The following is a 27,620-nucleotide window of genomic DNA, read 5'->3' on the forward strand; positions in this document are numbered from 1 at the left end:
GTTTTGGCAGTGCCTCACAGCATGTGGGCGGCATGTGAGATCTTAGCTCCCCAACCAGGGATTGAACCCAGGCCCCCTGCAGTGGAAGTGCTGAGTCTTAACCACTGGACCGCCAAAGAAATCCCCACATATTTTTTAAAACTCAGATTTTTTTTTCTAAAATGAAATAAAATAAATGTGCTCAGTGATCAAAAGGAAAAAAAAGAGTTCCATCTCTTGCTGCCAAGGAGGGAGGCATGTGTATGAATAGGGCTTTCCCATTTTTTTTGCCATTTTCCTGATGACTAATCCTAAGGACAATCCCTGCTCCTAACATGGGCTACGTGAGCTTGAAGTTCACTAAACGCTTCGACTTTCTTTTTGAATTTATGCCTCACCACTGCCCCTCTACCTAGCCAGACAAGCATGGCTTTCCCACTTTTCAGATGAGGTAAGTGAAGCTCCCAGAGAGAAAGGGACCAGCTCAATCCACAGGCAAGTAGATGCCATGTCTGGGACTCCAGAATGGAACCGGAGTGTTCTATTTACCTAGGCGATCTGGTTGCCCGGCACTTGGAGGCTTCCACCTCCAGAAGCCCAGACACCTCACTAGTCTCTCTTGTGCCACAGAGGACAGGTCTCCCTGAGCTGTGACCCTGCTCCCACAAGGGAGTAGTCCCTGTAGTCCCCTCCCCAACCCAGGTGCTCTCTGGTTCCCCCAGGAGAAGAGGATGGCCTACGAAAAATCAGTCAACATCTCTGACATCAACACGTCAATGTTCAAGTGCCCATGGCTGGAATATCCAGAAAGGACCAAAGGTGAGGCTGAAAGGGACAGGAGTGGAGTCAGGGATAGGGACCTGAAAAGGAAAGCTCCCAGGCAGGGGTCTGGGTGATGTCAGCAGATCCATGGGAAGAGGCAGGGCAGACCCTTGGATACTTTCAAGGCTCCCCACAGCCCTCAAGGTAAGTCTCCAGCGCCCTCTAAGATGGGATGTCTTTGTGTCTCCCCAGCTTCTGCCCCCTCATCTGCACCCCATGCTTACGACTCCAAGGTTTGCAGGTATTCCTCGTGCCCACTGCTCTTCCCCCTCATCTGTCTGGCTACCTCCTACTTGCTCTGAAGACTCGACTTGTGTATAATCTCCTCTGGGAAACCCTCCCTGCTCCTCCCAGCCAGGTTAGGGACCCCTCATCTGGACCACGTGTGCCTTTATCCATCTTCACATTTGTTTCCCTCTGTTAATCACCAGTAAACAGTTCTGTCTCACCAGCTAGACCAGTGGTTCCCAAAGTATGTTCCCAGGACCAGCAGCATCAGTATCCTGTTAGAAAAGCAAATTCTCAGACCACACCCCAGATTTACTGAATCAACACTCTGGGGATGAATCTTCATCTGGGGATAAGGAAATCTGTGTTTTAACAAGCTCTCCAGTTCTTTCTAATGCACACTCAAGTTTGAGAACCACTGAATGAGACCAGTGGTTTTCGCCATTAGCTGCACATTAGAATCCTCAGGGGAGCTTTCTAAAATGCCTGGGCCCCTTCCTCAGAGAATCTGATTCAATTAGTCTGATGTAGGACTACAGGCATGTTAAAAATTCCCTCAAATAAGTTTAATACCCAGCCAGAGTTGAGAACCACTCTGCTAGACCAGTGTTCCTCCAATTTCAACGTGCATAGGAATCCTGCTCAAATGAAGATCCTGACTCAGTAGGTCTGGGGTGGAGCCTGGGGCTCTGCATATCTGAGAAGCTCCCAGGCTATGGCAATCTCACTGTTCCACAGACCAAGATACCAGGAAAGTATGAGTCCCTGAACAACAGGAATTACGCCTTATTTATCTCCCAGTGCCTGATACAGCGTCCATTAAATGCTAATGCTAAATAAATGAAAGACTGGAAGGATGACTCTTCAATCCACCCTGGTCACTGTCATCCCATTTGTACCACAGAACTCAGAAGAGCCACAGCTCCTGTTCTCCTGCCCTTGTCCTGCCACCAGGTAAGACCCCTAACTTCTGCCACCCTGGGAGCTTTGTTGAAGTAGGAGGGGCAGCAGACTATCCTCTCCCATTAAGGCTAGTTCATAGAACCCTGACACTCACCCCTGGGGCTGCTACTAACTATGTGTGACCTTGGACAAGTCAGTTTCCCTCCCTGAGCCTCAGGAGTATCCTCTGTCACAAGCCAACCCCTTCCCATCTCCCTTTATCAAGTTGCTATGAGACAATATCTGTAAGGCTTAGGCTATGCAGGCAGGGCTTAATAATGAGTCATTTTTATTAACACAGGGATCTTCCTCATTAGAGTTGCCAGATAAAATGGGATGCCTGATTAAATCTAAATTTCAGCTAAACAATGAATATTTTTTAGTATGAATATGTCCTAAATATTGCCTTCATTACCTGGAATCAAAATTCAACAGGACATCCCGTTTTTTATTTGCTTGGTTTTTACTAAATCTGACAACCCTACTCAGACTGAGTCAATGCCCCATTTTCTGACGTCACGACAATCACCCGAGAACTCTTATGATGATCTTCTCAGTCACCACACTGGGAACCACTGGCTGAAGCCCCTCTTCCTTGTTGCTCAGAGATCTGTTGTAGAGACAGGAAGGCTTGAGAAGAGACAGGAATGAATCCTAGCCAAACCTTCCGAGAAAGGCCCTGACCCATCCAAAACCCTCCACTGCAACCAGAGCTACAGTTTCACAATTGTGTTAAGACATAGATTATTTGAAGAAATCCTGCTTTTCCAACCAAACTATTAAGTTCCGTGAGGGCAGGGCTGATAACTGTATCCCCAGCACCTAGTGCTTGGCACATGGTAAGTGCTCACTAAGTATCTGTTGAATGCCTGAATGAAGGAGCTGTAGCCTGAATTTCCGCCCCCGCCCTCTTTACTCCACATCTCCCTCGCCCCCTGCCTTTTCATCTCCTTGCCCAAAGCTTTTTCAAAGGACTCTGAGATGCTCAACTAACCAAACTGTGTACAGTTGTCCCTCGGTATCAGCAGGGGATTGGTTCCAGGACTCCTGCGGATACCAAAATCCATGGATATTCAAGTCTCTTGTATAACATGGTGTGGTATCTGCATGTAACCTACACACATCCTCCCTAGATTACTTAATACCTAATACAATGTAAATGGTATGTAAAGAGTTGCTGGGTACGTGGCAAATTCAAGTTTTGTTTTTTGGCACTTCCTGGAATTTTTATTTTCCAAATACTTTCGATCTGTGGTTGGCTGAATCTGTGGATGTGGAACCTGCGGATACAGAGGGCCAACTGTACTCAGATCCATTTGCCGACCAGCAATGGCTTCGCCATCTTTATGTCATTTGTTCTTCACAACCACCCTGGGAGGGGTACAGAACAAGCAGTATTAGCTCCAATTTGCAGATGAGAAGACTGAGATCTTGGTGGGGTGAAGTAACTTGCCCGAGTCACACAGTGGGTTAGGAGGTGGCTGTGACTTCAGCTCAGATGACAAGGCTGAAGGGCTCTTTCCCTTGTCTAGTCCCTTCTCACCCTGGCCCTTTTCCTGGCTGAGGAATGCCCCCTGTGACTGCTCTGCCACTCACACCCCCCAGATGCCAAAGGAAGAGTTTCCCCCAAGTCCGGAGTGCTGGAGGCAGCACCCAAGCAAGCCAAACTCCGTACCTTACTGCTACTCCAAGCAGCCTGAGATCTACACGCACTGGCACACCCTGTATAATCAGCAAAAGGAACGGGAGGCCCAGAAGATACTGTGGAAAATGAGACATCACCCTAGGTGTGTTGGGCCCCTTCCTGTTCTCCACGCCCTCCACATCTTCTAGGAAAGGAAGGAAAGAGAAGAAAGGGTTGGAGTGGGGCTGGGCGTGGTGCAAGTCAGCCTCCAGATCCCAGAGGAGACCCTGGGGTAGAAGGAGGCTCATCTTTCTTCCTCTGGTCTCACCTCTGAGCTGGGCTGAGGACCAGAGGCAAAGAAGAGTTTGTGAAGTAAGGAGGGAGGGAACAAGGGGACCAGGGCTACCTGTGCAATTTCTCACACAGGTACCTCAAAGAGGGTACCCTCATCCCAAAACTCCATCTCCCAATGAGCAAGCTGATTATAAAACCTCAGATGGAATCCAAGCCCTTAGATCCTACTGGGGACCCGCTGAAGTGGCAAAGATTAAAGGTCAGGGACCACGGCTTGGGGGAGAATGGGGAGACTCTCTTTCTGTGGGTGCCCTTACCTGGGGCTCACACCATCCTTCTGCCCTCAGTCCCTGCCTGCTGCCTGCAAGATGGAGGGAGAGGAGGAAAGGGGATTGGATTGGATGAGCTCCTTCCAGTTTGAAAGTATAGCTGTAGCACTCTATTTATCCCTTTCTTCCCTTCCACTGGCTCCCTTTGATGGGCAGGAACTCACAGAAAGCCTGAAATCTCCCAGAGAGGATGAGCAGCTCTATGCAGCACAGGTGAGAAGTGGCGAGGGTGGAGGGGCATGGTTACAGGTAGGAGTTGGCTGAGCTGAGGAGTAGAAAGATGCTTGAGGTGGAGGGCCAGGGTAGAGTGATGTCCCAAGAATAAACTCTGGCTGTGTCAGAGGATGGAAATTCCCGGTGGCGGTGTCCAAGGTCTCTTCTCTTTCCTCTACCCTGTTCCTGCAGGCTCTGGGGTGCCTGGGCGTCAGAGACAAGTTTATCATGGAAGCACTATGGCAGGTGGTGAGTCTGGGGCTGCACAGAGATCAGGAGAGGAGGAAACAGAGCCTGAGGTGTGTAGAACATTGGCACATGGGCACTGACAAGGCTCGCCAGGCTCAAGGACTACGGGTCAGATCCAGGGAGGAGAGAGCTGCCTTGTGTGGCATGTCCCCATCTCATGCCTTTGGCTTCTTTAAAGGGCAGCTTGATCTAGAAGGATGGGGAAGGGGGAATCTGAAGATCCCCTTTGTCTAACAGGTAAGATGAGCAACTAAAAAGCTAGGAGAAAACTGGGACTGAGTTCATTCTCTACCTTAACTGAGTCAATGCCTGTGCCTATATGCCAATTTATAATGGGGGGTTCTGTGTTCTTACACAGAATCTCATTTAAGTCTTCCAATATTAGGAATAGGTAGTAGTTGCTGCATTTTTCTAACGAGAAAATGAAAGCTCTGAGAGGCCAAGTGACTTGCCCAAGGCCATGTGGCTACCAGGTACCAGAAAGGGATGTGAACAAAAGTCTTACTCCCAAGTCGTGTTCCTTCCATCGTACCATCCTGCCTGTACCCTGTGTTTGAGCATAAACAGGTCACTCTCTAGGCCTCGGTTTCCTCATTTGTAAAATGAAAAGTTAAGCTGAGATGATCCTGAAAGCTCTGACATTCCACCACCTTATGGCATGTTCCTACCCACCGCCTCTTAAATCAGGCCCAAACTGGCCCAGAGAAAGTGAAGTATGAGGCCTGTCAAACCCTGGCCATCCTGGGTGAGTATGTCCTCTCCCTGGGTGGGGAGAAGGGGGGAGGTGAGGAAGGAAGCAGTGCAGGCACACTGCCCTTTGGGGAAGGACAGAAGGGAGTGGACTGTACACTCACTGCAACCTAGCCATTGGCAGGGTCTGGGAATTGTCTGATGTACTGTTGGGCAGAGAGAGGAAGGTGGGGTGAAAAGCGAGAAGAGATTGGAGGGAGGGAGAGAACGGGCTCTGGGAACGGCTGTCATGCTCAGCCAGCTGCTCTAGTGTCTTGAGGGGACGGGCAACCCTGTGACCTAGTACTTGGAGCTTCTGTCTCGAAGGCACAGGGGTCAAATGGATTCTGGCAGAGAGGAGCAGCCCTGAGGCTCTGCCCTGACCTGAGGTCCTCCCCGTCCAGGTTGCCTGAATAAGCATGTGATCCAAGCTCTCATCAAGCAGCTGAAGGGGCAAAATGAGGGGCAAAGGATGGATACTCTGACAGCGCTACGGGCGGCTCTGAACTCCTGGGCTGCTGTCCCCAAAGACCAGGTGATTGGGAGGAGAGTCAGTCACTGGGGCGAGGTAAGACAAGGTAATTGATAGTGTTGGCAGGGGGTTAAGCCAGGGAGAAGGTAACGTAGCTCCTAGCTTTGATGGTGGAGGACGTTGTCCTTGTGGAGTCCCCTGTGGAATAGGTTCCCTGGACAGAGCATTGGCATAGCCACTTAACTGGTCATACAACCTCTGAAAAGCCAGCTTTCAGAGGTGTCATTTGTCCGTCTCTAAAATGGACAGAGTAGTTATCTTATAGCATTGTTGAGAAGATTAAATGAGATAATATATGTAAAGCACCTAGCTCAATGCCTGTACTCTTTAAGTGATAACTCATCATCATTATTATCATCCTTAAAATAACCTATTAAAGGAAAACCTCTGCCAAAAGGATACAGGGACCAAGAGAGTCTGCTGACACTACTCAAGACTTTTCCCCCTTAGGGTCCTCTTACTTTGACCCCATCGCTGCTCCACGTGAAACAGAATTCATCACTCATTCATTTACTCAACAAACATATATTAAACAGCTGTCGTGTGTGAGACACCATCCTAAGCCCTTGGGATATGTCAGCAAACCAAACAGGCAGAGATCCCGGCTTCCATGGAGCTTACATTCTAGTTGGGGGGGGGGGGGGGGGGGACATGTAATAACCAAGAAATTTAACTATATAGTATGTTAGAGGTAACAAGTGCAATGGAAAAATTACGTAGCAAGGTGAGAGTGATCGGGAATGCTGAGTGGAGATGGGATGAGTTGCACTTTTAAACATGGAGGACAAGGAAGGCCTCATTTGGAAGTTGTCATCTGAGCACAGACAAGAAGGCGAGGGGTAAGCCTTGCAGATATCTGAGAGAAGGCATCCCGGCAGAAGGACAAATCCAAGCAAAGGCCCTGAGGCAGGAGCACACTTGGCATGGTCAAGGAACAGCAAGGAGGCCATGTGAAGGAAGTGGAGTGGGAACGGAGAAACCAGGAGGAAATGAAGCTGGGTCAAAGATGTTAAAGGAGACTAGATCGTAAGTGGGCTTCTGGATGACTTTTAAGTACTTGAGCTTTTACTCTGAGTGGAATAGGTATTTGAGCAAAGCAGTAACATAATCTAACTTATGTTTCAAAAGGTTCACTCTTACTGCTATGCTGAAAAAAGATGGGCAGGGGTGGGGGGCAAAAGTGGGAGCAGAGAGACCAGTTAGGGGCTGCTGAAGCAATCCTGGTAAGATACGATGGTGGCTTGGACCATGGTGGTTGCAGTGTGGTTGGTAAGAAGTTATTCAATTCTGGATACATTTTTAAAGCAAAACTCTGACAGGTTAAATGTGAGTTATAAAAGACAGTGAGGGGCACTTCCCTGGTGGCGCAGTGGTTGAGAATCCGCCTGCCAATGCAGGGGACACGGGTTCAAGCCCTGGTCCGGGAAGATCCCACATGCCATGAAGCAACTAAGTCCATGCACCACAACTACCAAGCCTGCGCTCTATAGCCTGCGAGCCACAACTACTAAAGGCCACGTGCCACAGCTACTGAAGCCCATGCACCTAGAGCACGTGCTCCACAACAAGAGAAGCCACGACAATAAGAAGCCTGCACACCACAACGAAGAGTAGCCCCTGCTCACCTCAACTAGAGAAAGCCCGCGTGCAGCAACAATGACCCAACACAGCCAAAAATTTTTTTAATTAAAATTAAAAAAAGACAGTGAGGAAACAAGGATGAGGTCAAGGTTTTTGGCCTCGAAACTGAAAGGATGGAGTTGTTACCAACTAACATGGAGAAAGCTGCAGGTGGAACAGGCTTGGAGGTACTATAATATCAAAAGCCCAATTTTGGACAAGTTATGTTTCAGATGTCTACCGGACCTCCAAGGGAGACAGCAAGTAAACAGTTAGATATACAGCTAGAGGAAGAAATCTATGAGTTGTCAGCATATAAGTAGCATTTAATGTCATTCACCTAGATGAGACCACTAAGAACCAAGAATCAACCCTTGGGGCACCCCAATGTTAAGCGGTCAGAGACAAGAGGAAGAATCAGTAAATACTGAGAAGTGGCCAATAGGTAGGAAGACAGACAAGAGTGCAGCATTCTGAAAATCAAGTGAAGAACATATATCAAGGAAAGGAGATAAATCAACCATATCAAATAATACAAGGACTGAGAATCGATCCAATGGATTTAACAATGTGGGAATCATTGATTATCTTAACAAGAACCATTGTGGGGACTTCTCTGGTGGTCCAGTGGCTAAGACTCCACACTCCCAATGCAGGGGGCCCGGGTTCAATCCCTCGTCAGGGAACTAGATCCCACATGCTGTAACTCAAGATCCTGCGTGCTGCAACTGAAGATCCTGCATGCTGCAACTGAGGATTCCACATGCCACAACTAAAGATCCCACATGCCGCAACTAAGATCCCACACACCGCAACTAAAAAGATTCCACATGCCACAGTGAAGATCCCGCATGCCACAACTAAGACCCAGTGCAGCCAAATAAATAAATATTTTTTTAAAAGAACCATTCTGGTGGGAAGGTGGGAGTGAAGGCCTGAATAGGGTGGGTTTAAGAGAGGATGGGAGGAAAGAAGTTAGAGTTGGCAAGCATGGACAACTTTCCAAGTTTTGCTGAAAAGAGTTGTAGTCAGCAGCAGGAGTAAATACTAGAAAAAGGAAAAATAACAGCATGTTTCAATGCTGAGGTATAATGATCCAGTCGTTAGGAAAATGACCATTTTGAAGAGGGTGGGAAGAATTGTGCAGCAATGTTCTTGAGCAGATGAGAAGGGATGAGCTCGAACACATGAGTAGAGAGACTGACTTTAGATAGATGGTCACGGTCCATTGTAACACGTGGAAAGGAAGAACATATGGGTGCAGGTGTTGAAAGTTGGATAGAAGTGGTGGTAAGTGTCTCTGGAACTTCTTTTCTAGTTGCTTTTATTTGCTCAGTAAAGTAGGAAGCAAGGTCATCAACTTAAGAGAATAGAGGAAGAAGTATTAGAGATTCCAGAGGAAAGAGAATGAATTAGAAGGGTGGGAAAGAAAATTGCCCGGGGGAAAGCAGTCTAATCACTAGGCAGCATTAAGGGTCTACACAAGGTTTGTGTTCATACATTTCAAGTGAGATTAGTCATCATAACTTTGTTTCCCGCCAGGAAGTGCAGGCGCAGCGTTGGTGGAGAGTTGAGTACAATGAAGCAAGAGGGGGTAAAGGAGTTGAGCGGGCAGGACCGTGGAACTGAAGCTGGGTAGAGGGAAGAAAGTGAGGAGCAGTGAAAAGGTGATCAGTGAATTGTTAGTCTTTGTGGAGTCCAACAGTTGTTGACATCAGAGGAGAACCAGAAAGATGGGGGGGGAGGGGTCATAGAGAAGTTGCAGTAATGGGTAATGATAAAGTCTCTCTGTGGGAATTAGTGGCTGACATAGAGTAGAGGACAAGGTCATTGGAGGAGAGGCGTTGGATCAGTGACATGTATATTTTTTCAAATGCCAGGAATTAAGACGGCAGAAGTGTTAGAGAGTAACATTGATCCATCCACAAGAAAAGTCATAGAGAAATGAAAGGATGCGGCCTAGGGGCAAGTAGATGACAGCAAAAATAAGGGAAGTGGGTAAAATAATCTCATGACTTGAGATTCACCTTAAGGAGGAGGGAGGATGGTCTGGAAGCAGTAATGAATTGCCTTCCTGGCAAAGCCTGGCCGAAGACATAGTCCCACCACCCGTATCCCTCATCTCCCTCTCAGAGGACTCAGGTCGAGGATGGAGAGAAGCTGGTGCCTGTGCTGCAGATGCTGATAAAGAAGTCAGGGAGCAAGGCAGCGGTGGAGGCGGCCCTGTGCTTGGGGTTCCTGAGGCCCTGTAGCAGCACAGCCCGAGAGTACTTGCTGCAGTGCCTGCACCAAGGGCCGAAGATCCAGCAGATGCAGGTGTGAGGGGCAGGAGGACGAGCTCCCTGGGGAGCACTGGGGAACTGGTGCTGACTGGTGGGGTCTGGACCCTGTCATCCTCTTCCCAGAGAAAAGAAGCTCCCACAAGGAGCACCACAGGGTCTCTGTGTGTTTTGTCAGTATGTATATACATATGAGTACAGGGTCGTATGGACGCTAAATGTACACGTCTGTGTACATTCGATGTGTATGGGTGTTCATGCACGTATGTACACGTGTGTGCACATGAACTTATGCTCTCACTCACGAGGCCAAGAGGGAGGAGAAAGGACCCCACCTATTCCCTACAAGTTCTAGCCCTCGAGCCTGTTTGGCCATCCAGATGCCTCTGGGCCTGGTATACCCCAGCCCGCCCTGCCCACCTCCACAGGCACTCAGTATGCTGGTCAAGATAATGGGTGTGCACTCAGCCACGGTCATCAGGACCATCCTAGACCAGCTGTGCTATTCCAGTGTCCTTGAGGTAAGCTCTAGGGCTGCCTAGTACCCTGCCTTCTCCAGGACTAGGACAGGGAGTCTATCCTTCATGTCTTCCCCACCCCTGCCCTCAGCACCGTTTTGAAGCCAGCCAGATGCTCAAGACCATTGGGCTGGAACAGATCCAGGCACAGGGCCTGGAAGGACTCACGTTTGACCTGCTCAGGAGGAAGACGTATAATGAACCCTTCTTCGTAAGTGAGCCCAAAACTCCCAAGTCCAGGCAGCTCAAAACTGTCTCTCTACCTTTCTCTAAAGACCCCCCTGGCTTGGTTCTCGCCACGCTGCCCCCCAAAGCATCACATTCACCCTAATGCAGCCCCTGTTTTCAAGCCACCTTGCCTTCATGCGGGCCGTTCTCTCAGCTTAAAATGCCCTGAGTCACCTCTCCCTCCTCTGCAAGGTGGAAAACTGCCGCGTGCTTTCAGTCCCACTGGTAAGTAACTCATTTCTCCTTCTGCCTATTAAAATACGATTGTCCCTTTCAAGCCAGTCCAAACAACACCTCCTATGGGAAGCTTTCCCAGATCACCAACAACAGAATCACCCTGCCTTCCTCTGTGCTCCCTTGCTTTTATCTTTGTTATAGCTTGCTACAAAACCAGCCACAGAACTGCTGAAGACATTTTTCTAAACTGTGAATCAGATTGCATCTCTGCACAGAACTTCTCAATCGCTCCCCAAGCCCTCAGAAGGGCTTACACTGCCCTTCACCACCCAAGTCCTGCCTACCTCTCTAGCCCCACTACACTCCCGCTCAGAGCCACACACCAGCTGTGCTTAGGAACACCCCGTCCTGATTTATACCTGTGGTCCCAGTGTAATTACTCAGAGTGCCCCACTCTGAAGAGTCCATTTGGTCACCTAGCTAAACTGAACTCTTTCCTGCTCCCTAACCTCTCTGTGCTCTCTCTTGCCTCCAGGCTTCTGTACATGCTCTCTCTCTTGCCCGGGAAATCTGGCCCCAGCCCTCTACCTGGTTAACTCATGTTCCATGTTCAGGTTTCAGCTGGGGCATCACTTCTTCCAGGAAGTCTTCCTGGTACCCAGACTGAGCTAGGAGACCCTCCTATTGCCCCTATACTTAGTTCAGGAGTGTGACTGACTGTTCCACTTGTCTGCTTTCCCCACCAGAGCATGAGCTCCTCGAGGCAAGGATCATGTATGTTGCACAAAGTAAACATTCAATAAGGTTTGAGAAGCACTTAAGGGTACACCCCTGAATCCTTGTCTCACCTTAATCCCTCTTCAGGCTATGAGGCAGGCTGTTGCTGAAACTGTGGAAGAGCTCAAGATGAAGCCCACAATGATGAACTTGGTGGAGGCGTGAGTGGCTTGGGCTGGGAACTGCCAGGGCCAAATCCTAGGCTGTGAGAAGGGGACAGAGGGTCAGAGAGAGCTGAGAACCTACGGCCCATTCTCAGCTCGCACTTGCCTGTGCCCCTGGCCAAGTCACTCTTTGACCTCTGGGCTTTTCTTCATCTGTAAAAAGGGGTGGATAATACCTACCACTCAGGGTTGCTATAAAGCTCCGATTAAGATGAGGACATGAAAGGGACTTGTAAAAGGTAATGTTCTGGACAGATGTGAGTCCTGATCGTCATTTAGTGCCCCCTGGAAAACTGTAGTACCTACCTTTCCCCTCCCAGCCCCTTTCCTCACCCAAGAAATAAGAAGGGGAAGTTAATAAAATTAACATCACACATCAGCTTTATGCCTGACTCACTCTGGACTGTAAGAAGCAGCCAGCCTTCCTCCCCTCCCCTTAACTGGACCACAACACACTCACTCCCTTCTCCAGGCAACTGACGAGCTCAAATGCCACTGCACGCCAGGAAGCAGTCATCTCTTTGGTAAGGCCAGCTCCGCTACTCTGACCAGATGTTTTGATGGCAGGGGGAGCAGGCAGTCCAGCAGTTACTGAAGGGAAAAAAGGGCTGTAAAGTTTGGGGAGGTTGTTTGTTTGCTTTTTTATTTTAGAATTCCAGCCCTATCAGGAGTTCAGGAAAAGCTTTTCTTCAGGATTGGAGGTGGGTGGGATAAGGGACAGGAGAAGGGTGTGAGGGGCATTGCTTAGATATTACATGTAGAAACTATCTTGACTATTCTGGTGAAAAAATTGTACTGGAACCCAATGAAGTGGCCCCAAAAGGCAAGGAAAGTGCTACCTCTGCTGGGAAGCCATCTCTCCTCTCCAGGCACAGGGTCGTCACAAGGGCACTAGAATGGAAGAGTGTAGACAGGGCATCTTCCTGGTGCCGGCTATTTAGGCGCCCTCATCCTGTCTCTGCCAGGGTGTCCTGGGGATCCGCAGCCCACAAGTGTTCCACTTGGTCCTAGACATGCTGGATGTGGAAAAGAGCCCGTCTGTGAAAAAGAGCGTAAGGCATCCCCGCCCACCTCTTCCTCTTCTCAACCCTTCCTCCAAGCCCCTCCCACCTATCCTCACACCACGTGCTCTTTGTCAGAGGGGAGGAGAGGGGAATACGCCCGTAGACACTGTCCCCTTGACCTCATTCCCTGGGACCAAAAGGGCCTGTAGACAGAGCTCCCCCTCCCCTCCCAGCGTTGGCCTGAAGTGAGCCAGCCACAGGGCCTTTGTTTCAATGCAGCTACAAGAAACATTAATTCTTTTGGCCTCGATTGATCCCTGGATCCAAAACAAGCTGAACAACAAGGTTCTCTTTGTATATGAAGTGCCTAAGACCAGCATGAACGTAGAGTTCACGAGGTTCCGGAAAGAGCCTGAGAAACCAGAAGAGTTAAATATCCAAGACTTTCAACTTGCACAGCTGAACCCCTTGTTTCTTACAAAGTCCAGTGCCACATCAGACCAACAGAAGAAGTTAAATGCCCAGAAAGGGTCTGGTACCTCTGCCTTTCCATCCTGTTTCTCTAAACCACAAAAACACAAGGCACAGGCCACAGGGTCCTGGACACGAGGGATCAGGAAACAGCTCCAGATCCTTGCTGAGACCTCCAATTAGGTCAGTTCTTTTGGCTGAGTTCCCACTCTCTCTTTAAGGATGCTTCTCAGGCTCCCCTGAGAAAATAATCTATACTTATCTTCCATGAATAAATGAGCATCACTCCATCTACCACTACTGTTCCCTTCCTCATGGGCTGCACTGAAACATAGGTCACCTCACTCCTGGCTGGTCACTCCCCTACTCAGCCACATGTCCTTTCCATGAGACAAGGCTGCTCTGGACAGCCAGCCTGCCTTCCTAAATCACGTCCTTGTCTATGCCCAGAATTTGATGACAAAGCTAAAGCTGAGCCTCTGCCCAGAGGTGGCTGCTGAGGGGAAAATGGGAGAATATCCTGGAAAGCTTGGCTATTGGACCATTTCCTCTTACTAACTTGCCCCCCGCTTTCCTATCAGTGGTCAAGAGATAAATTAGGCTTAATCAAGACCAACCATCCTCTCTTCTGTCTCTTCTCTTACACCTGCTTTCTACCTACCTCAGGGTCATTCCCTTTGACAGACTCTATTTACTCTCTAAGACTGCCTTAGATTCTCCCTTATTTTTACTGAAGGCTTCAGTTTCCCTTTGCCAATAGGACCAATCACACCAATCCCAAAAAGCTACATCCTCCATCAGAAAGGAAAAGCCCAGACTTCAGAGTCAGACAAATCTGAAATCAAATCCTAGGGTCCATTACTCACTTTATCTTTGACTTCGGACAAGTTATTGAACCTTTCTGTTTCCTCACCTACAATATGAACAGATTAATGCATACTACTTCTGAGGGCTCCTATGAAGATTAAACAATAATATAAAGCCTAATGGTGCCTGGCATTCCATAGTAGGCACTCAAATGTGGACTTCTTTTCTCTCCTTTCCTCTCTTCAGTGTTGCCATGTGAGCCCATGACCACCAGAGATTGAAAAAGTCCTTTTACTTCTTCAGTCTTACTGAGTTGTCTAATGAGAGGTCAAGTTCTTCCCATTGAGTAGGAAAGCCCAAAGTGACATAAATGTTCTCTTCTACTTCCCCACATTCCAGGTCCTAGAGTAGTCCAGTTATTCTGAATCCAGCATGGTATATGTCAATGAGATTTATCTGCCCACCTGCCCTACCACTTCCAAATTCATGTTTTGCTTCACAGAGTTGTAAGTAAAAACCAAAAGAGTAGTTTCACTATTCTGGGGTATAAGCAACACTGCCTCTAGTAGTGTGGCACAAAGACCAAAGATGGAAAAATGATTATTTTCTTTTGCCCACTCTGTAGGTTTGCACTGGTGAGCAACCTAACCCGAATTTCCCTGGGCCTTGATAGCCTGTGGATACAAACAAGGCCTTATTAACGACATAATTCAGGCTCTCAACTCCTGCAAAGTCCTGCCCACAGATTTCCAACCCCTCCTCTTCCATACTTATGGGTCTCTCCAGGGGATGTCTCATTACTCAGCCAGATACCAGTCTCTGCTCAGTAGGACCTCAATACTAATTTCACCAGTCCTCACCAGAAGATTTAAGGCAGCACCAAGGGGACTTCCCTGGTGGTCCAGTGGTAAAGAATCCACCTTCTAATGCAGGGGACGTGGGTTCAATCCCTAGTCGGGGAACTAAGATCCCACATGCTGCAGGGCAAATAAGCCTGAGTGCCACAACTACTGAGCTCGCACGCCTCAATAAGAGAGCCCATGTGCCGCAAACTGCAGAGCCCACAGGCTCTGGAGCTCGCGCACCACAACTAGAGAAAAGAAAACCCGCATGCCACAACCAGAGAGAAGCCCACACAGAACTACGGAAGCATGCACGCAGCAACAAAAGATCCCACATGCCTCAACGAAGATCCCACGTGCCACAACTAAGACCTGATGCAGCCAAAAAAAAAAAAAAGATAAAATAAATACAATACAATAAATATTAAAAAAAAAAAAGACAGCACGGAGCATAAAGGTCTGCATAGAGCACCGACCGTCTGGTATGCCACCAAGGTACCAGAGCCTTCCCAGAACCAGAGCTACCTATATCCAATATTCTTAGAAACACACTTAATCCAAGCTGTGACCAACTTCTCTCAGAGGCCTGAAATGCCCACTCTTCTCAGCCATCAGGATATGCTGGGATGGATTTTTGGACACCATCCAAAATGTAAGTCCCCCTCTTACCTCTCTTCCCTTTCTAATGGGATCTCTGGATACTCCCACTGATGGCAAAAAAAAAAAAAAAAAAAAAAGGATTTATACCCTCTACCTCTACACCTCTTCCTCAAACATTCTCCCCCATCTCTGTGCTATAACTGAAACCCTGCTCTTGAACTGGCCACTTCCTGAAATGTCAGGTGTTGCTCATCCTCCGACATTCCTTCCAATGTCACAATGTCCTGTCATTGTTTCTCCAAGGGTCTTGGCTCTCAAACGAGCTATCCCACCCTCTGGCCCACTTCCCTATTTTCTCTCATTCATTGCCTGAATCTTAGTCTTGCTATCACTATCCCTATGGACAACCATCCAACACCTCAGTTCCTCAGTCCCTCAGCTCAACTACAAAGGCTTTTCCCTCTCTTTCACTTCAGCTACCTACTTCCATGGCCACACTTAGCCCTAGTCATCCCCAGGAATTTCTCCATCTACAAAATCATGAACATCTACTTTCTGACCCAAACCTTCTATCTCTCCAGCTCTTTTTATCCCCACTACCAGGCCTCTGAATCTCATCAATAACACTAAGGTCTTGACTTCCCTACATTCCCCCTGTTAGCCTCCTCTTACTTTTTAAATTTCTACTCAGCTGGGACTCCATCCATCAACCACTATTCTCACTATTCTTATACTTCCACTATCATCTCTCTCTGAGACTAGTAAAATCCCCAACCCTGAATCAAATTGCCTCTGATCCTATAACCAGGTTGCTGATTATAGTGGAGAAAACTCACACATCCATAGACTGGTTCCCTCAAGATACTTGCTTCCTATCTTAACTGAGTTCTTATTGCTGTCTGGCAATTTTATGGGTTCCTAGTTACAATTTCAAGCCGCCTCTGCTCTCTTCACATTCCCTACAGTCTCTTCAAACTTTCTATCCTATTACTCCCCAACTCTCAGTAGGCCATTATAATTTCTCTTCGGGGGGGGAAAAAAAAAAAAGACATCAGATGAAATTACCTCAACTTCTTGCCACCTGTTGTAAGAATCCTGGTATACAGTAGTTGATAGCACAGGCTCTAAGGCCAGATACTCTGGTTAGTATCCTAGCTCTGTAACTTACTAGAGATGTGATCTTGGGTAAGTTGCTTAACCTTTCAGGGTCTCTGTTCCTCAGTGTCCCTTCTGAAAGCCCCTTTCCAGGAGCAATCAAAATCATTTACACCATTCACCTCTTCTCTGATTTTATAATCAAAAGGAATATTTTTCCCTATACCTCCTTGCCTCACAGCATTGTTATGAGGATTAAATGAGTTAACACATACGGATTGCTTATAATTGCCTGGCATACAGTAAGCTCCCAATGAATGTCAGTCGTCTGTTACTACGATTATCAGCATCTGCACTTACCTTAGCTCCATCACAGTGCAAGAGGCACTCTCCTCTTCCGAGGCAAAATCCTCCACCAGTGTCTGGGTGCCATTCCTTCAAGGAATTTGAGTATCAATTTTCCCCATTTCCTTTCAACTAGTGTATAAACATGATCAATTCCCATCCATCTTAAAAACAACCTCCCACAAACCCATAACCCTTTCTAGATGCCTCCTCTCCTTAGTTCACCTCACCTCTAATCACCCTTCATAATCAAGATTCTTAAATAGTTGTCCACACTACCTGTCTCCGTTTCTCTAATTTCTATTATTTATTACCCTACTTCAGTTTGGGTTCAGAATTCAATTCTCTACCAAAACTGCTTTTGCTAAGGCAGTAGTTCTCAAAAGGGACAATTCTGCCCCCTCCAAGGGACACTTTGCAATGTTGGGAGACATTTTTGGTTGTCACAATTGGGGGCTGCTACTGGTGTCTTGCGGTAGAGGGCAGGGATGTGGCTAAACATCCTATACATAGCACGGGGCAGCCCTCCACAACAAATAATTATCCAACCCAAAATGTGAGTAGCACCAAGGTTGAGAAATCTCATGCAAAGATAATTTATAACCTCCGTATTGCTACATACAATGAATGCTTTCTATCCTTTATGTGACTTGGCCAACTCGAGCACTTGACCCCATTAGTTTCTCCCTCCTTGTAGTCCACTCTTCCCTTGGGTTCCACTGACACCTCACTGGTATTCCCAGTCTGTTTCAGTATCCTCTTCTATTATTATTATTTTTATTTTTGGCTGCACCACGTGGTTTGTGGGATCTTAGTTCCCCAACCAGGGAACAAACCCAGGCCCTCAGCTGTGAAAGCAAGGAGTCCTAACCACTGGACCACCAGGGAATTCCCTATTATCTCTTAAATATTGGTACTTCTCAGGGTTTTGTCCTAGGCTCTTTTCTCTCTAGACTCCAAAACCATTAGAATCAATTGGGGCTTTTGTTTTTTAAATGTCCCAGGCCTCACAGATTCCATTGTTCTGGAGTGGAGCCCAGACATCTTCTGCATTTTAAAAAAGTTGCTAGCTAATTCTAGTATTCAGCTAGGATGGAAAACCACTACACTAGTCTTATTTTAATCATATCCACTCTCATCACTTTAATTACCATTTATATACTAATGACTCAAATCTATAATAATAGAGTCTTTCATTTAGTCAATATTCATTGAGTACCTACCTAGGTACTGGGGTAGAACTCTCATGGAACTTACATTCTAATGGAGGAGAGAAATTAACCACAAAAAGATTGTTTCATATAGTGATAAGTACTGTGAGGACATCATTAAGAGGTGATGTGTGTGTGACTGGAAGAAGCATTTTAGATACGAAGGTCAGTAAACCCCTGGGAGGGAGGCTGGGATTTGACCCAACATTGTTATGAAAAGGAGTCAACCATGTGAATATGAGGAAAGAGAATCCTGCACAAAGCACACGCAAAGATACTAAAACAGAAGCACGTTTTGTACCATCAAGATTAGGACCAATGTGGTTAAGGTAAGGCTAGTATGGAAAAATATTCTCCTATGAGGTTGTGGAGACAAAGGCCAGATCATACAGGGCTTGGTAAGCCAAGGTAAGGAATTTATAGCCAACATACAATGGGAGGTCACTGAAAGGGTTTTAAAGAGGCATGACATATAGCTTGATTTACATCGTTACCATATTGTTTAGCTGCTGTGTGAAGAATAGATTTTAGAGGGGCAAGATTGTGGGGGACCTATTAATGGGCTATTGCAGTTATCCAGAAAAGTGATGACTGTAGCTTGTACCAGGATTAGAACTAAGAATATAAAGATGGTTTCAGGATATATTTTGGAGGTAGAATTAAAAGGACCTGCAAGTATGGGATGAGTGAAAGAGAAATCAAATGTAAGTTCTAAGTTTTTTATCTGATCTGATTTGGGTAGATTAAGACTGAGATGAGGAAGACCAGGAAGAAAGAAACTGATTTGGAGATCATAAGTTCTGTTCAGTCCCAGCGGAGTCACCAAAAAAAAAAAAAAAAAAGTTATGTTAAATACATCCTAGTGGAAAAGTCAAGTAGGCAGCTGGATATAATGCAGAGTTAAGGGAAGAAGACAGACTGGAGACATAAATTTGGTGTAGTCATCACCATATAAAACCCAGGATAAAAGTGAGTACAGGGGCTTTCCTGGTGGCGCAGTGGTTAAGAAGAATCCGCCTGCCGATGCAGGGGACACAGGTTCGAGCCCTGGTCCAGAAAGATCCCACATGCCGCGGAGCAACGAAGCCCGTGCGCCACAACCACTGAAGCCCATGCACCACAACTACTGAAGCCTGCGTGAGCCCGTGCTCTGCAACAAGAGAAGCCACCGCAATGAGAAGCCCATGCACCACAACGAAGCTTAGCCCCCACTCACCGCCACTAGAGAAAGCCCGCGCACAGCAACGAAGACCCAACGCAGCCAAAAATAAATAAATACATTTTTTTAAAAAAAGTGAGTATAAATAGAAGAAAGGGGATCAGAACAAACTGAGAAACTTCTAACACGTAAAGGGCAAGTAAAGCTAGCAAAGGAGACAGAAGTCAGTAAGGAACATCAGTGGCACGTAATGTTCAGTGCTGCTGTTCTCTGAGCTGCAGATTTGCACACCCAGCTGCTGACTGAATGTCCCTACTTGGAAAGGTCATTCACAAGTGCCCCAAATTCTACTTACCCACAACTGAATTAATTTCCCTCATCTTACTCCCAAACCTGTTTCCTTTTCCAGTGTTTCCTATTTCGATGAACAGCACATCTACCCAACTGCCCAGGCCAGAAACCTGACTCTTTTCTCCCCACTACTTCTGACATCCAGCCAAATCCCATCAAATATCCCCCTTCACTTCTCAAATCTATTATCTCCTCCTCATCCAGTCACTATCTGAGCTCAGACCTGTATCATCTCTCACCTGGTATACCATTTTGTCTCCAGTCCAGCCTCTCTACTAGGCAGCCATAATTATCTTTCAGTTGATTCCACTCAGGTCAGGCCATTCCCCTGCTTAAAATCTTTTAATGACTCCCCATATGGAGGCAGGGGGAAAATGAAATGCAAGGACCTTATCGTAGAGCTGGCTTACCTTTCCAGTCTTATCTTTTACATGACCATTCTTAAACTTCTTCCTCCAATCACAATGCACTACATACAATTCTCAAGGGCACAGCCTGTTCCTCACTCTTTTAACTCCTGATTTATTAGTATTTGTTCATGTCAGTTTTCTGCTGGGAACACCAATTCCTCACCCCAGCCTCTTTACTTAGCCAATTCCTACTCTTCCCTCAAGGCTCACCAAGCTTTCCCAATCCCACATGACTGGATTAAGTATCCTTCCAACCAGCCCTCAAAGCACCTTGTACTATTCTTACCAGAGCACTCATCAGACTATATACTCTCTGTTTGCTTGATGAGCAATATATCCAACATCTGATGCAGTGTCTTACCCTTGGTAAGGGTAGGAAAAAGTTTTTAAAAGAATATCAAATAACGTATTATGTATATTGGTATCTTAACCCTGGTTTGTCAAACCCTTACTCTTCCTTCCTAGCCCTTGGACCCCCATATTCCCAGCGTCTAGAACACTGCCATAAATAAATGGTTCTCAGCTGTAAACCTGGTTTTTATCAAAACCACCTGGTGATCTTAAGCTAAATTAAGATTCCCAGCTCTACCTCCCCACATCCCACCAATTACTGATCCAGTAGACCTGGGGTGAGGCCTAGGAATCTGGAATTTTGACAACCTCCTCTGGTGGTTCTGACATGCAGTCATGCTTGGAAACTACTATTCTAAATGGAGTAGGAACTCAATAAATATGGATGGAAGTAACATTTTAATTTCATGAAGTAGAATTCATTTCCTAATTCTTTAGAGTTCGAATCTGCTGTGACTGCATCCTGAGTGTGACAGAACAATGCACTAATGTACAAAAGTCCACAAAACAAGCATCCTTTATTGCAGTATTACAAAACACTTTCCATTTTGGCAATATTTTACAACGCACTTAGCTTCAAGGGTTGGGAAGGAGAAGGTTGGAAACTAAAGGGGGATATTTTGATGGACATTTCTAAAAGGAAAACTGTCCCAGCCCTCCCACCCAAATAAAAATCCAAATGTCACTTAATCTCACTACACAAGAAGAGGCCACGAGGAAAAAGCAGCAGGCAAAACTCTGGCAATTTCACTATGGATCATGTCAGAGACAAAGGAACATTCAACACAGTCATCAGTATGGTCGGTTGCGCTGATCATTTCTGTAGTCGTTTCTAGGAATGAAAAATAAAGAGCCACACTAAATTCTAATTTTCTACCAGGGGAAAGCATCAGACACTTCTTCAGGGTGCTGGTGACTGGCATCAGCTTGACAATTTCTATAAGAATGACACCATGCCTAATATATTTCTCTGCTCCTAGAAGGTGCTTACTAAATGTCTAATTTATCAGCTTTAAGACATACAAAGTTCCTAGAAGCCCTGCTATCACTAACTCTCTTAAAAATTTTTCCATCTAGAATAAGGACTCTAAACCACTGTGGTATTTCAGGTCAGAGACTGCCATTCCAGCACTCTAAAAAGAAAAGTAGTAGAGTGGAATAAGCAAGCAAACACTTTCATGTAAGAATTCTGGACCTGCCACTTACTATGCGATCTTGGAAAAGTTACTCAACATTTCCAACTCTGTAAAATGGCAAGTACATCTACCTCTGGGGTTGACAGAAGGACTAGAACTAAAGTATACAAAGACACTTCCACAGGATTTGCCACACAATAAGAAGTGTTTAATAGATGATAATTACTAATAGCTAACAATTATACAGTGATTACCATGGCCCCATGGCATGGTTACCGTGGCAACCATTGTAACATAATCTAATGCAACTCCAGGAAGGAGATATCATTAGCCCCATTTTACAGATGAGAATACTGATGCTCCAAAGGGTTAAGTAACTTGCTTATCAAGCAGCTAATAAGTGGTGGAGCCAGGATTTGAAAGAAGACAGTCTGTCTCCAAACTCTGTGCTCTTAACTACATGCTTTACTAATTCTTGCTACCCTATATTGTCTCTGGCACAGTAACTGAAGTTATTTTACATCACTGGTTATTCAACTTTTTTTGCCTCTATAGCTTTCACGTGCACAGCACACTCCCTTCAGTACCACCAGTGATTTTCATCTGGAAAAGGTGTAACAGAATCTCCAGAGAAACAACTGCAAGGTAGCACACGTGATTTGCTAAAAAAAAAAGCACACTCCTATAAAAGCACACTCCTATAAAAGGTGTGCTCTCCCCTCACTTAGATTAAGAATCCCTGATTTACATACAGTTTCAAATCATCTCTCAATCTCAATTATCTTTAGCTATGAGAAAGAATACACACACATTTACCTACATTCATCCAAATATAAAGATCATGAATAAGAATTTCCAAAACAAATTTTAGGAATTGCTAAGCAGGAAACTAAACGGATCTTCTCCAACCTAACTGAAAGAGTTGACAATGGGAAATTCAAGTTCTAAAAAACTGGACAGGAAGAAAATGTGATGAAAAGGGCTCAGACTCTAAAATCTAAGAGCAGTGAGGTAGAAAGGTTAGCATGTACATTCTAATACTCACCTTCCTCCCATTTTGCCTCCATAGCCACCTCGGTCTCCTCCATAGCCGCCGCCACTCCTGTCTCCTCCGTAGCCTCCACTTCGGTCCCCACTGTAGCCACCACCACCACGGTCTCCTCCGTAGCCCCCCCCACTTCGCTCTCCTCCATAGCCGCCGCCTCGGTCTCCTCCATAGCCACCACCACGGTCCCCCCCATAGCCACCTCCTCGGTCCCCCCCATAACCACCCCCACTTCTGTCCCCTCCGTAGCCACCGCTGCCACTTCTGTCTCCACCATAGCCCCCCCCACTTCGGTCTCCACCATAGCCGCCTCGGTCTCCACCTCTGCCCCCACGACCTCTGTAGCCCCTCTCTCCACCGTAGCCTCTTCCCCGGAAATCTGCAAGGCAGGAATGCAAACTAGTAAGGCCAGCAGAATAATGGAAAGTCTCCTTAATGCCAGTCAGAAGATTAATAGCATGCACATGCTGTTAAAGGCTGACCCACCTCCTCCTAAGGGACGAGAGTCCTCTGGTCTGGGCTCACTGCACTGGTTGCAAGAATTCCTTCGAGCAAAGTTCATATTCCCACATGACCTGAGAAAGGAGGAAAATAAAATGCTCAATAGTTTCCAATGGATTCAGAACCCCCTCTTGTACCTTCCAACCCCAATCCCAACTCTTACATCTACCAAAATAAATGGTATACTTACGGATTAGGGCAAACCCAGTCCCCACTTTTGGGGTCTCCACCTCTCCCCTGAAAGCCTCCACGGCCTCTATATCCTCCACGGCCTGGGGGAAGTAAGGAGTGGGGAGGAATCAGTAGCAGACATTAACAAAGCAGAGGAAAACCATCAGACGAAAGAACTAAGAGCAAGTGTTCATCAATAACTGGGCAGCCCCCCCCTCAAATTAACCCCTTATGGCAGCACTCCATGATTCTTTGATTTGGGGCTTTACTTATTTAGTCAATGCAGGAGATGTGGAAGAAGACCCCAAGGCACACATTAAAGTGCAAATAATGCACTAAAAAACTTCGAAGTCCACTTTCTAAAATGCCCTCCTTAGTTTGAGAATCTCAGGGATAAAGGTTAAGTGAGAAGACATATTCCAAATTTAAGGAATTACACACAACGGAAATGAAAGAGTTACAAGTAACTATCAACATATCAGGGAACTCCCAAACTGGTCAGATTAACTACCTAATTAGGTATCATTTAAACAACTACCTCCTAATGTCCAGGTGAATAACAAACTGCTTTATATAGCTTTCCAAAGAGATTTCTGGAACCTTCTTCCACCACTTTCTTAACTATTACGACACCTTATTTACCTAATCTCCTATTCTGTACCTCACTTTTAAGATAGAAGGAAAAAGACCGATAGGGAGAGAGAAGTAGTAGCAAGTTCACACAACAGGGACAGAACATGGACTCAAATCCAAACCTTCTGTGTAATACCCAGGCCTGTGAGCAATAAGTATTTTACCTCGTCGCCCACCTCCACTTCCACCTCCTCTCATGAATTCAGGTCTTCTGGTGGCAAAGGACACTTTAATGATGTTGCCATGGAATTCTTTTCCTAAAGAAAAAAAAGAAATGGTTTTGCAGAAATGCTATTCTACATCTCCACCTCTCAAAAATATAAAACTTACAAATTTTTAGTTTCAGAGGAATAACTGACATGTCCTCACAGAAATTCAAACACACTAGTGTTCCAAAGAGTCAAGGTAACTGTACTAGAACATGACACAATCTAACTGAATAGAGCAGATCTGTCACAAGGAGACAGTCATTTCTTACTAAGCAAAAAAAACAAAAAACAAAAAAAAACAAAAAAAAAACCCCATCTAAAATTTTACATGAAAATGCCAAGTACAGAACAATGTATGTAGTATGCTACCATTTCTTTTTTTTAAAGGGAATGAGTGTGTATGTGCATGCATGTGCACACATATGCCTGTCTATACACTGCCTATTGTGCTTAACTCTCAGTAGGTGAAAAGGTGGAAAGGAAACTCATTTTTTACTATATACTCTTGGTACCGTTTGAAATGTTTTTTACCTTGGACAAGTAGTATCTTTAAAAATAATGTGTGCAAGGCTTCCCGGGTGGCACAGTGGTTGAGAGTCCACCTGCCGATGCAGGGGACACGGGTCCGTGCCCCGGTCCGGAAAGATCCCACATGCCGCGGAGCGGCTGGGCCCGTGAGCCATGGCTGCTGAGCCTGCGCGTCCAGAGCCTGTGCTCCACAACGGGAGAGGCCACAACAGTGAGAGGCCCGCGTGCCGCAAAAAAAAAAAAGTGTGCATATGTGATTACTTATATACATGCATACATACACATATTCTGCTGTCCCAGGGCCTTAGAGACAGAAATTTTCACTTTATATTAAATAAGAGAACTGACATATAAGGAAAAGGTGCCCAAGGAGTCATAAAATAAGTTATAAATCCAGGAGTCTTAGCACTTTCACCAAAGTCCTAATTGTTGTGACTGGCAACCTTCCACAATGTCAGATGGTATGACAAGCACTTTTAAATAGGAAACCCATGGATCAGTATTTTAAAAGCTGTAAAAAGACCTGGTGAGAGCCGAACTATGGAGTTACTGTTAAGAGGCTCATTTGCCCTATGGGGGAAAGGCACAATAATTTTTTAACATATCATAAGCTATGATAGTTTTATGATTCACAGAAACTATGACACAAGCAGAAAAGTGAGGGAGAATGGACCTAGCCTTCAAGAGCAAGGTGATGGGGCCTGATTAGGGCCAAAAAAGTAAAGAAAATGGAGGTGAAGACAGAGTTATCATAACCTCATCTGTGAAGAAGTAAAGAAATGCAATTATGTCTTGCAAGACACAGGTGCAATAATCTTGGAACTGGAAGGGACCACAAGTGCCTGTCAATCCAGCATAGTTTAGCACTTCACAAACAATGGTGCTAGACTGCCTGAGTTTAAGTCCTGACCCTGCCACTTATTCTGTGGTCTTGGAAATTATTTATCTTCTCTGTGCCTGAGTTTCATCATCTGTAAAATGCTAATAAAAGGGTACATCTTATAGGGTTACTGTGAAGATCAAACTGAGTTAATGCACATAAAGTTCTTAGAACCATGCCTAGCTCATAAACCACAGTAAACATGCAGTAAGTGTTAGTTATTATTAAATTAGGGTACAAAAAAAAACAGTGAATTTATAATAACATGGGGAAATGACTATGTTAAGACGTTAAGTGAAAAAAAGCATGAGACAAAACTATATTTGGAGTACAATGATAAACTATTTTTAAAAACTGGAAGGAAGGGGCTTCCCTGGTGGCACAGTGGTTGAGAATCCGCCTGCCAATGCAGGGGACACGGGTTCAAGCCCTGGTCCAGGAAGATCCCACATGCCACGGAGCAACTAAGCCCGTGCACCACAACTACTGGAGCCTGTGCTCTAGATCCCACGAGCCACAACTACTGAGCTCGCCTGCCACAACTACTGAAGCCAACGTGCCTAGAGCCCGTGCTCCACAACAAGAGAAGCCACCACAATGAGAAGCCCGTACACCACAACGAAGAGTAGCCCCCGCTCGTTGCAACGAGAGAAAAAAAGCCCGCGCACAGCAACAAAGACCTAACACAGCCAAAAATTTATTTATTTATTTATTTATTTATTTAAAAAAAAACTAACTGGAAGGAAAAGTTAATACCAGTAGTTGTCTCTATGTAGAGAACTATGGATGCTTTACTCCTTTCTTCTACTCTCCCATATTTTCTTATTTTCAGGGGGAAAAAAAGTCTTACTGTTTCTTCTAAGTATGTATTAAGATTATATTTTAAGGGAAATTAACCTAAATTTAAAAAGAATATAGTCAACCAGGCCAACCCTCTACATCTCTATCAGGGTGGTCTTAAGCACAAAGCATGACATAAGGAAATATTTTAGACAGAGTTCATCTCATTTCTAAAGGTATGTAAAAACTCTGGCCTGTATTCTCAATAGAATATCTAAAAAAGTAAACATGAAGATAATCACCGTCTACGAGAACATATTTTGACTTCAATACTAGAAAACATTTATCCAAACCACAGGTTGAGAACGATATGAATGAGGGACTTCCCTGGTGGCGCAATGGATAAGACTCTGCACTCCCAATGCAGGGGGCCCGGGTTCAATCCCTGGTCAGGGAACTAGATCCCACATGCATGCCGCAACTAAGGAGCCCACATGCCGCAACTAAGGAGCCTGCCTGCTTCAACTAAGGAGCCGGCAAGTTCAACTAAGGAGCCCACCTGCCACAACCAAGAGCTAGCACAACCAAATAAATAAATTTAAAAAAAAAGAAACTATATGAATGAGGTATACCATCAAACCAGTCAATGGCTGCCTTAGCTGAAGGAGGGTCATCAAATGATACTGTTGCCTCTCCTTTTGGCTTTCCTGTGTCCTTGTCTGTGTACAGATTTATCATTGGTTTTCCAGTCTTCTTATTTGTCTGAGGAACAAACAAGTGGGTGTCAGTATTTTAAGAAAAAGTGATCATGAACCACATAGATAATTAAAATTTTATTTTTAAAGGAATTTACATATCCATACAATAAATACTATCAACTTAACATAAAAATGAAGTTATCTGTAGGTTCTGAAAAGGAAAACTCTCTAAAATACATTAAGTGAAAAACAAACTAAAAAAATGATACACAGTATATACTGTTTTATCCATGTATAATTTCTTTAAACCCACAAAAAAAGAAAACATAGGTAATACTTCATATAAATATATACCTTGTGAAACTTAAAAAAAAAAGACCAGGAAGAATGTTCACCAAGCAAATAAATAAATTACCATTAAGGCGTACACACTGGATTTTGCTGAGAAGGGAGTGGAAGACAAGAACTGTGTGAATTTTTTACATATTTCATGTGTAATTAATAATTTCTTAAGAAATTTTTACTCTCCAAGAAGGAGAAAAAAATAGTAATTCCACGGACACCAAAACAAGAGCAACTGCAAACTGATATCAGGCAAATGCTTCAATCTACTAACACTAATCTAAATGCTTTCTAGTTGGAGATGAAAATATATGCATGAAACAAACGGTGCGTGAGACACTTAAGTA

The 27,620-nt window shown here is 45.4% G+C and overlaps 2 protein-coding genes and 1 long non-coding RNA gene across 4 annotated transcripts in view; 1 reads left to right on the forward strand and 2 right to left on the reverse strand.

Annotated features, from left to right (window-relative positions):
• LOC116745949 overlaps positions 1-17,910 on the reverse strand; it is a 41,155-nt gene extending 23,245 nt beyond the window's left edge. The window contains exons 1-4 of the long non-coding RNA XR_004347590.1: positions 16,884-17,910; positions 12,544-12,720; positions 12,165-12,295; positions 11,612-11,743 (exon numbers count right to left, since the gene is read on the reverse strand). This is a non-coding gene — a long non-coding RNA (uncharacterized LOC116745949). The remainder of the gene's footprint in view (positions 1-11,611; positions 11,744-12,164; positions 12,296-12,543; positions 12,721-16,883) is intronic.
• Positions 189-14,924, forward strand: HEATR9 (HEAT repeat containing 9). Its single transcript, XM_032617102.1, has 15 exons — positions 189-798; positions 1,934-1,983; positions 3,577-3,758; positions 4,022-4,148; positions 4,375-4,431; positions 4,624-4,680; positions 5,368-5,425; positions 5,814-5,944; positions 9,695-9,877; positions 10,269-10,361; positions 10,450-10,569; positions 11,628-11,701; positions 12,177-12,228; positions 12,670-12,756; positions 12,988-14,924. The coding sequence occupies exons 1-15, from the start codon at positions 711-713 to the stop codon at positions 13,360-13,362; spliced, it is 1,734 nt and encodes a 577-aa protein (XP_032472993.1). The 5' UTR covers positions 189-710; the 3' UTR covers positions 13,363-14,924.
• Positions 17,911-20,849: 2,939 nt separating the features above from the next.
• The window catches only part of TAF15 (TATA-box binding protein associated factor 15), a 29,416-nt gene continuing 22,645 nt past the window's right edge, over positions 20,850-27,620 (reverse strand). For both annotated transcript variants that reach the window (XM_032616406.1, XM_032616405.1), the window contains exons 11-16: positions 26,866-26,995; positions 24,001-24,093; positions 23,223-23,304; positions 23,018-23,106; positions 22,532-22,910; positions 20,850-21,182 (exon numbers count right to left, since the gene is read on the reverse strand). In XM_032616406.1, coding sequence (XP_032472297.1) covers positions 21,143-21,182; positions 22,532-22,910; positions 23,018-23,106; positions 23,223-23,304; positions 24,001-24,093; positions 26,866-26,995 — 813 coding nt within the window. In that variant the 3' untranslated portion in view covers positions 20,850-21,142. The remainder of the gene's footprint in view (positions 21,183-22,531; positions 22,911-23,017; positions 23,107-23,222; positions 23,305-24,000; positions 24,094-26,865; positions 26,996-27,620) is intronic.

This window comes from Phocoena sinus, chromosome 20 (assembly GCF_008692025.1).
Source record: "Phocoena sinus isolate mPhoSin1 chromosome 20, mPhoSin1.pri, whole genome shotgun sequence".
Taxonomy (NCBI): domain Eukaryota; kingdom Metazoa; phylum Chordata; class Mammalia; order Artiodactyla; family Phocoenidae; genus Phocoena; species Phocoena sinus.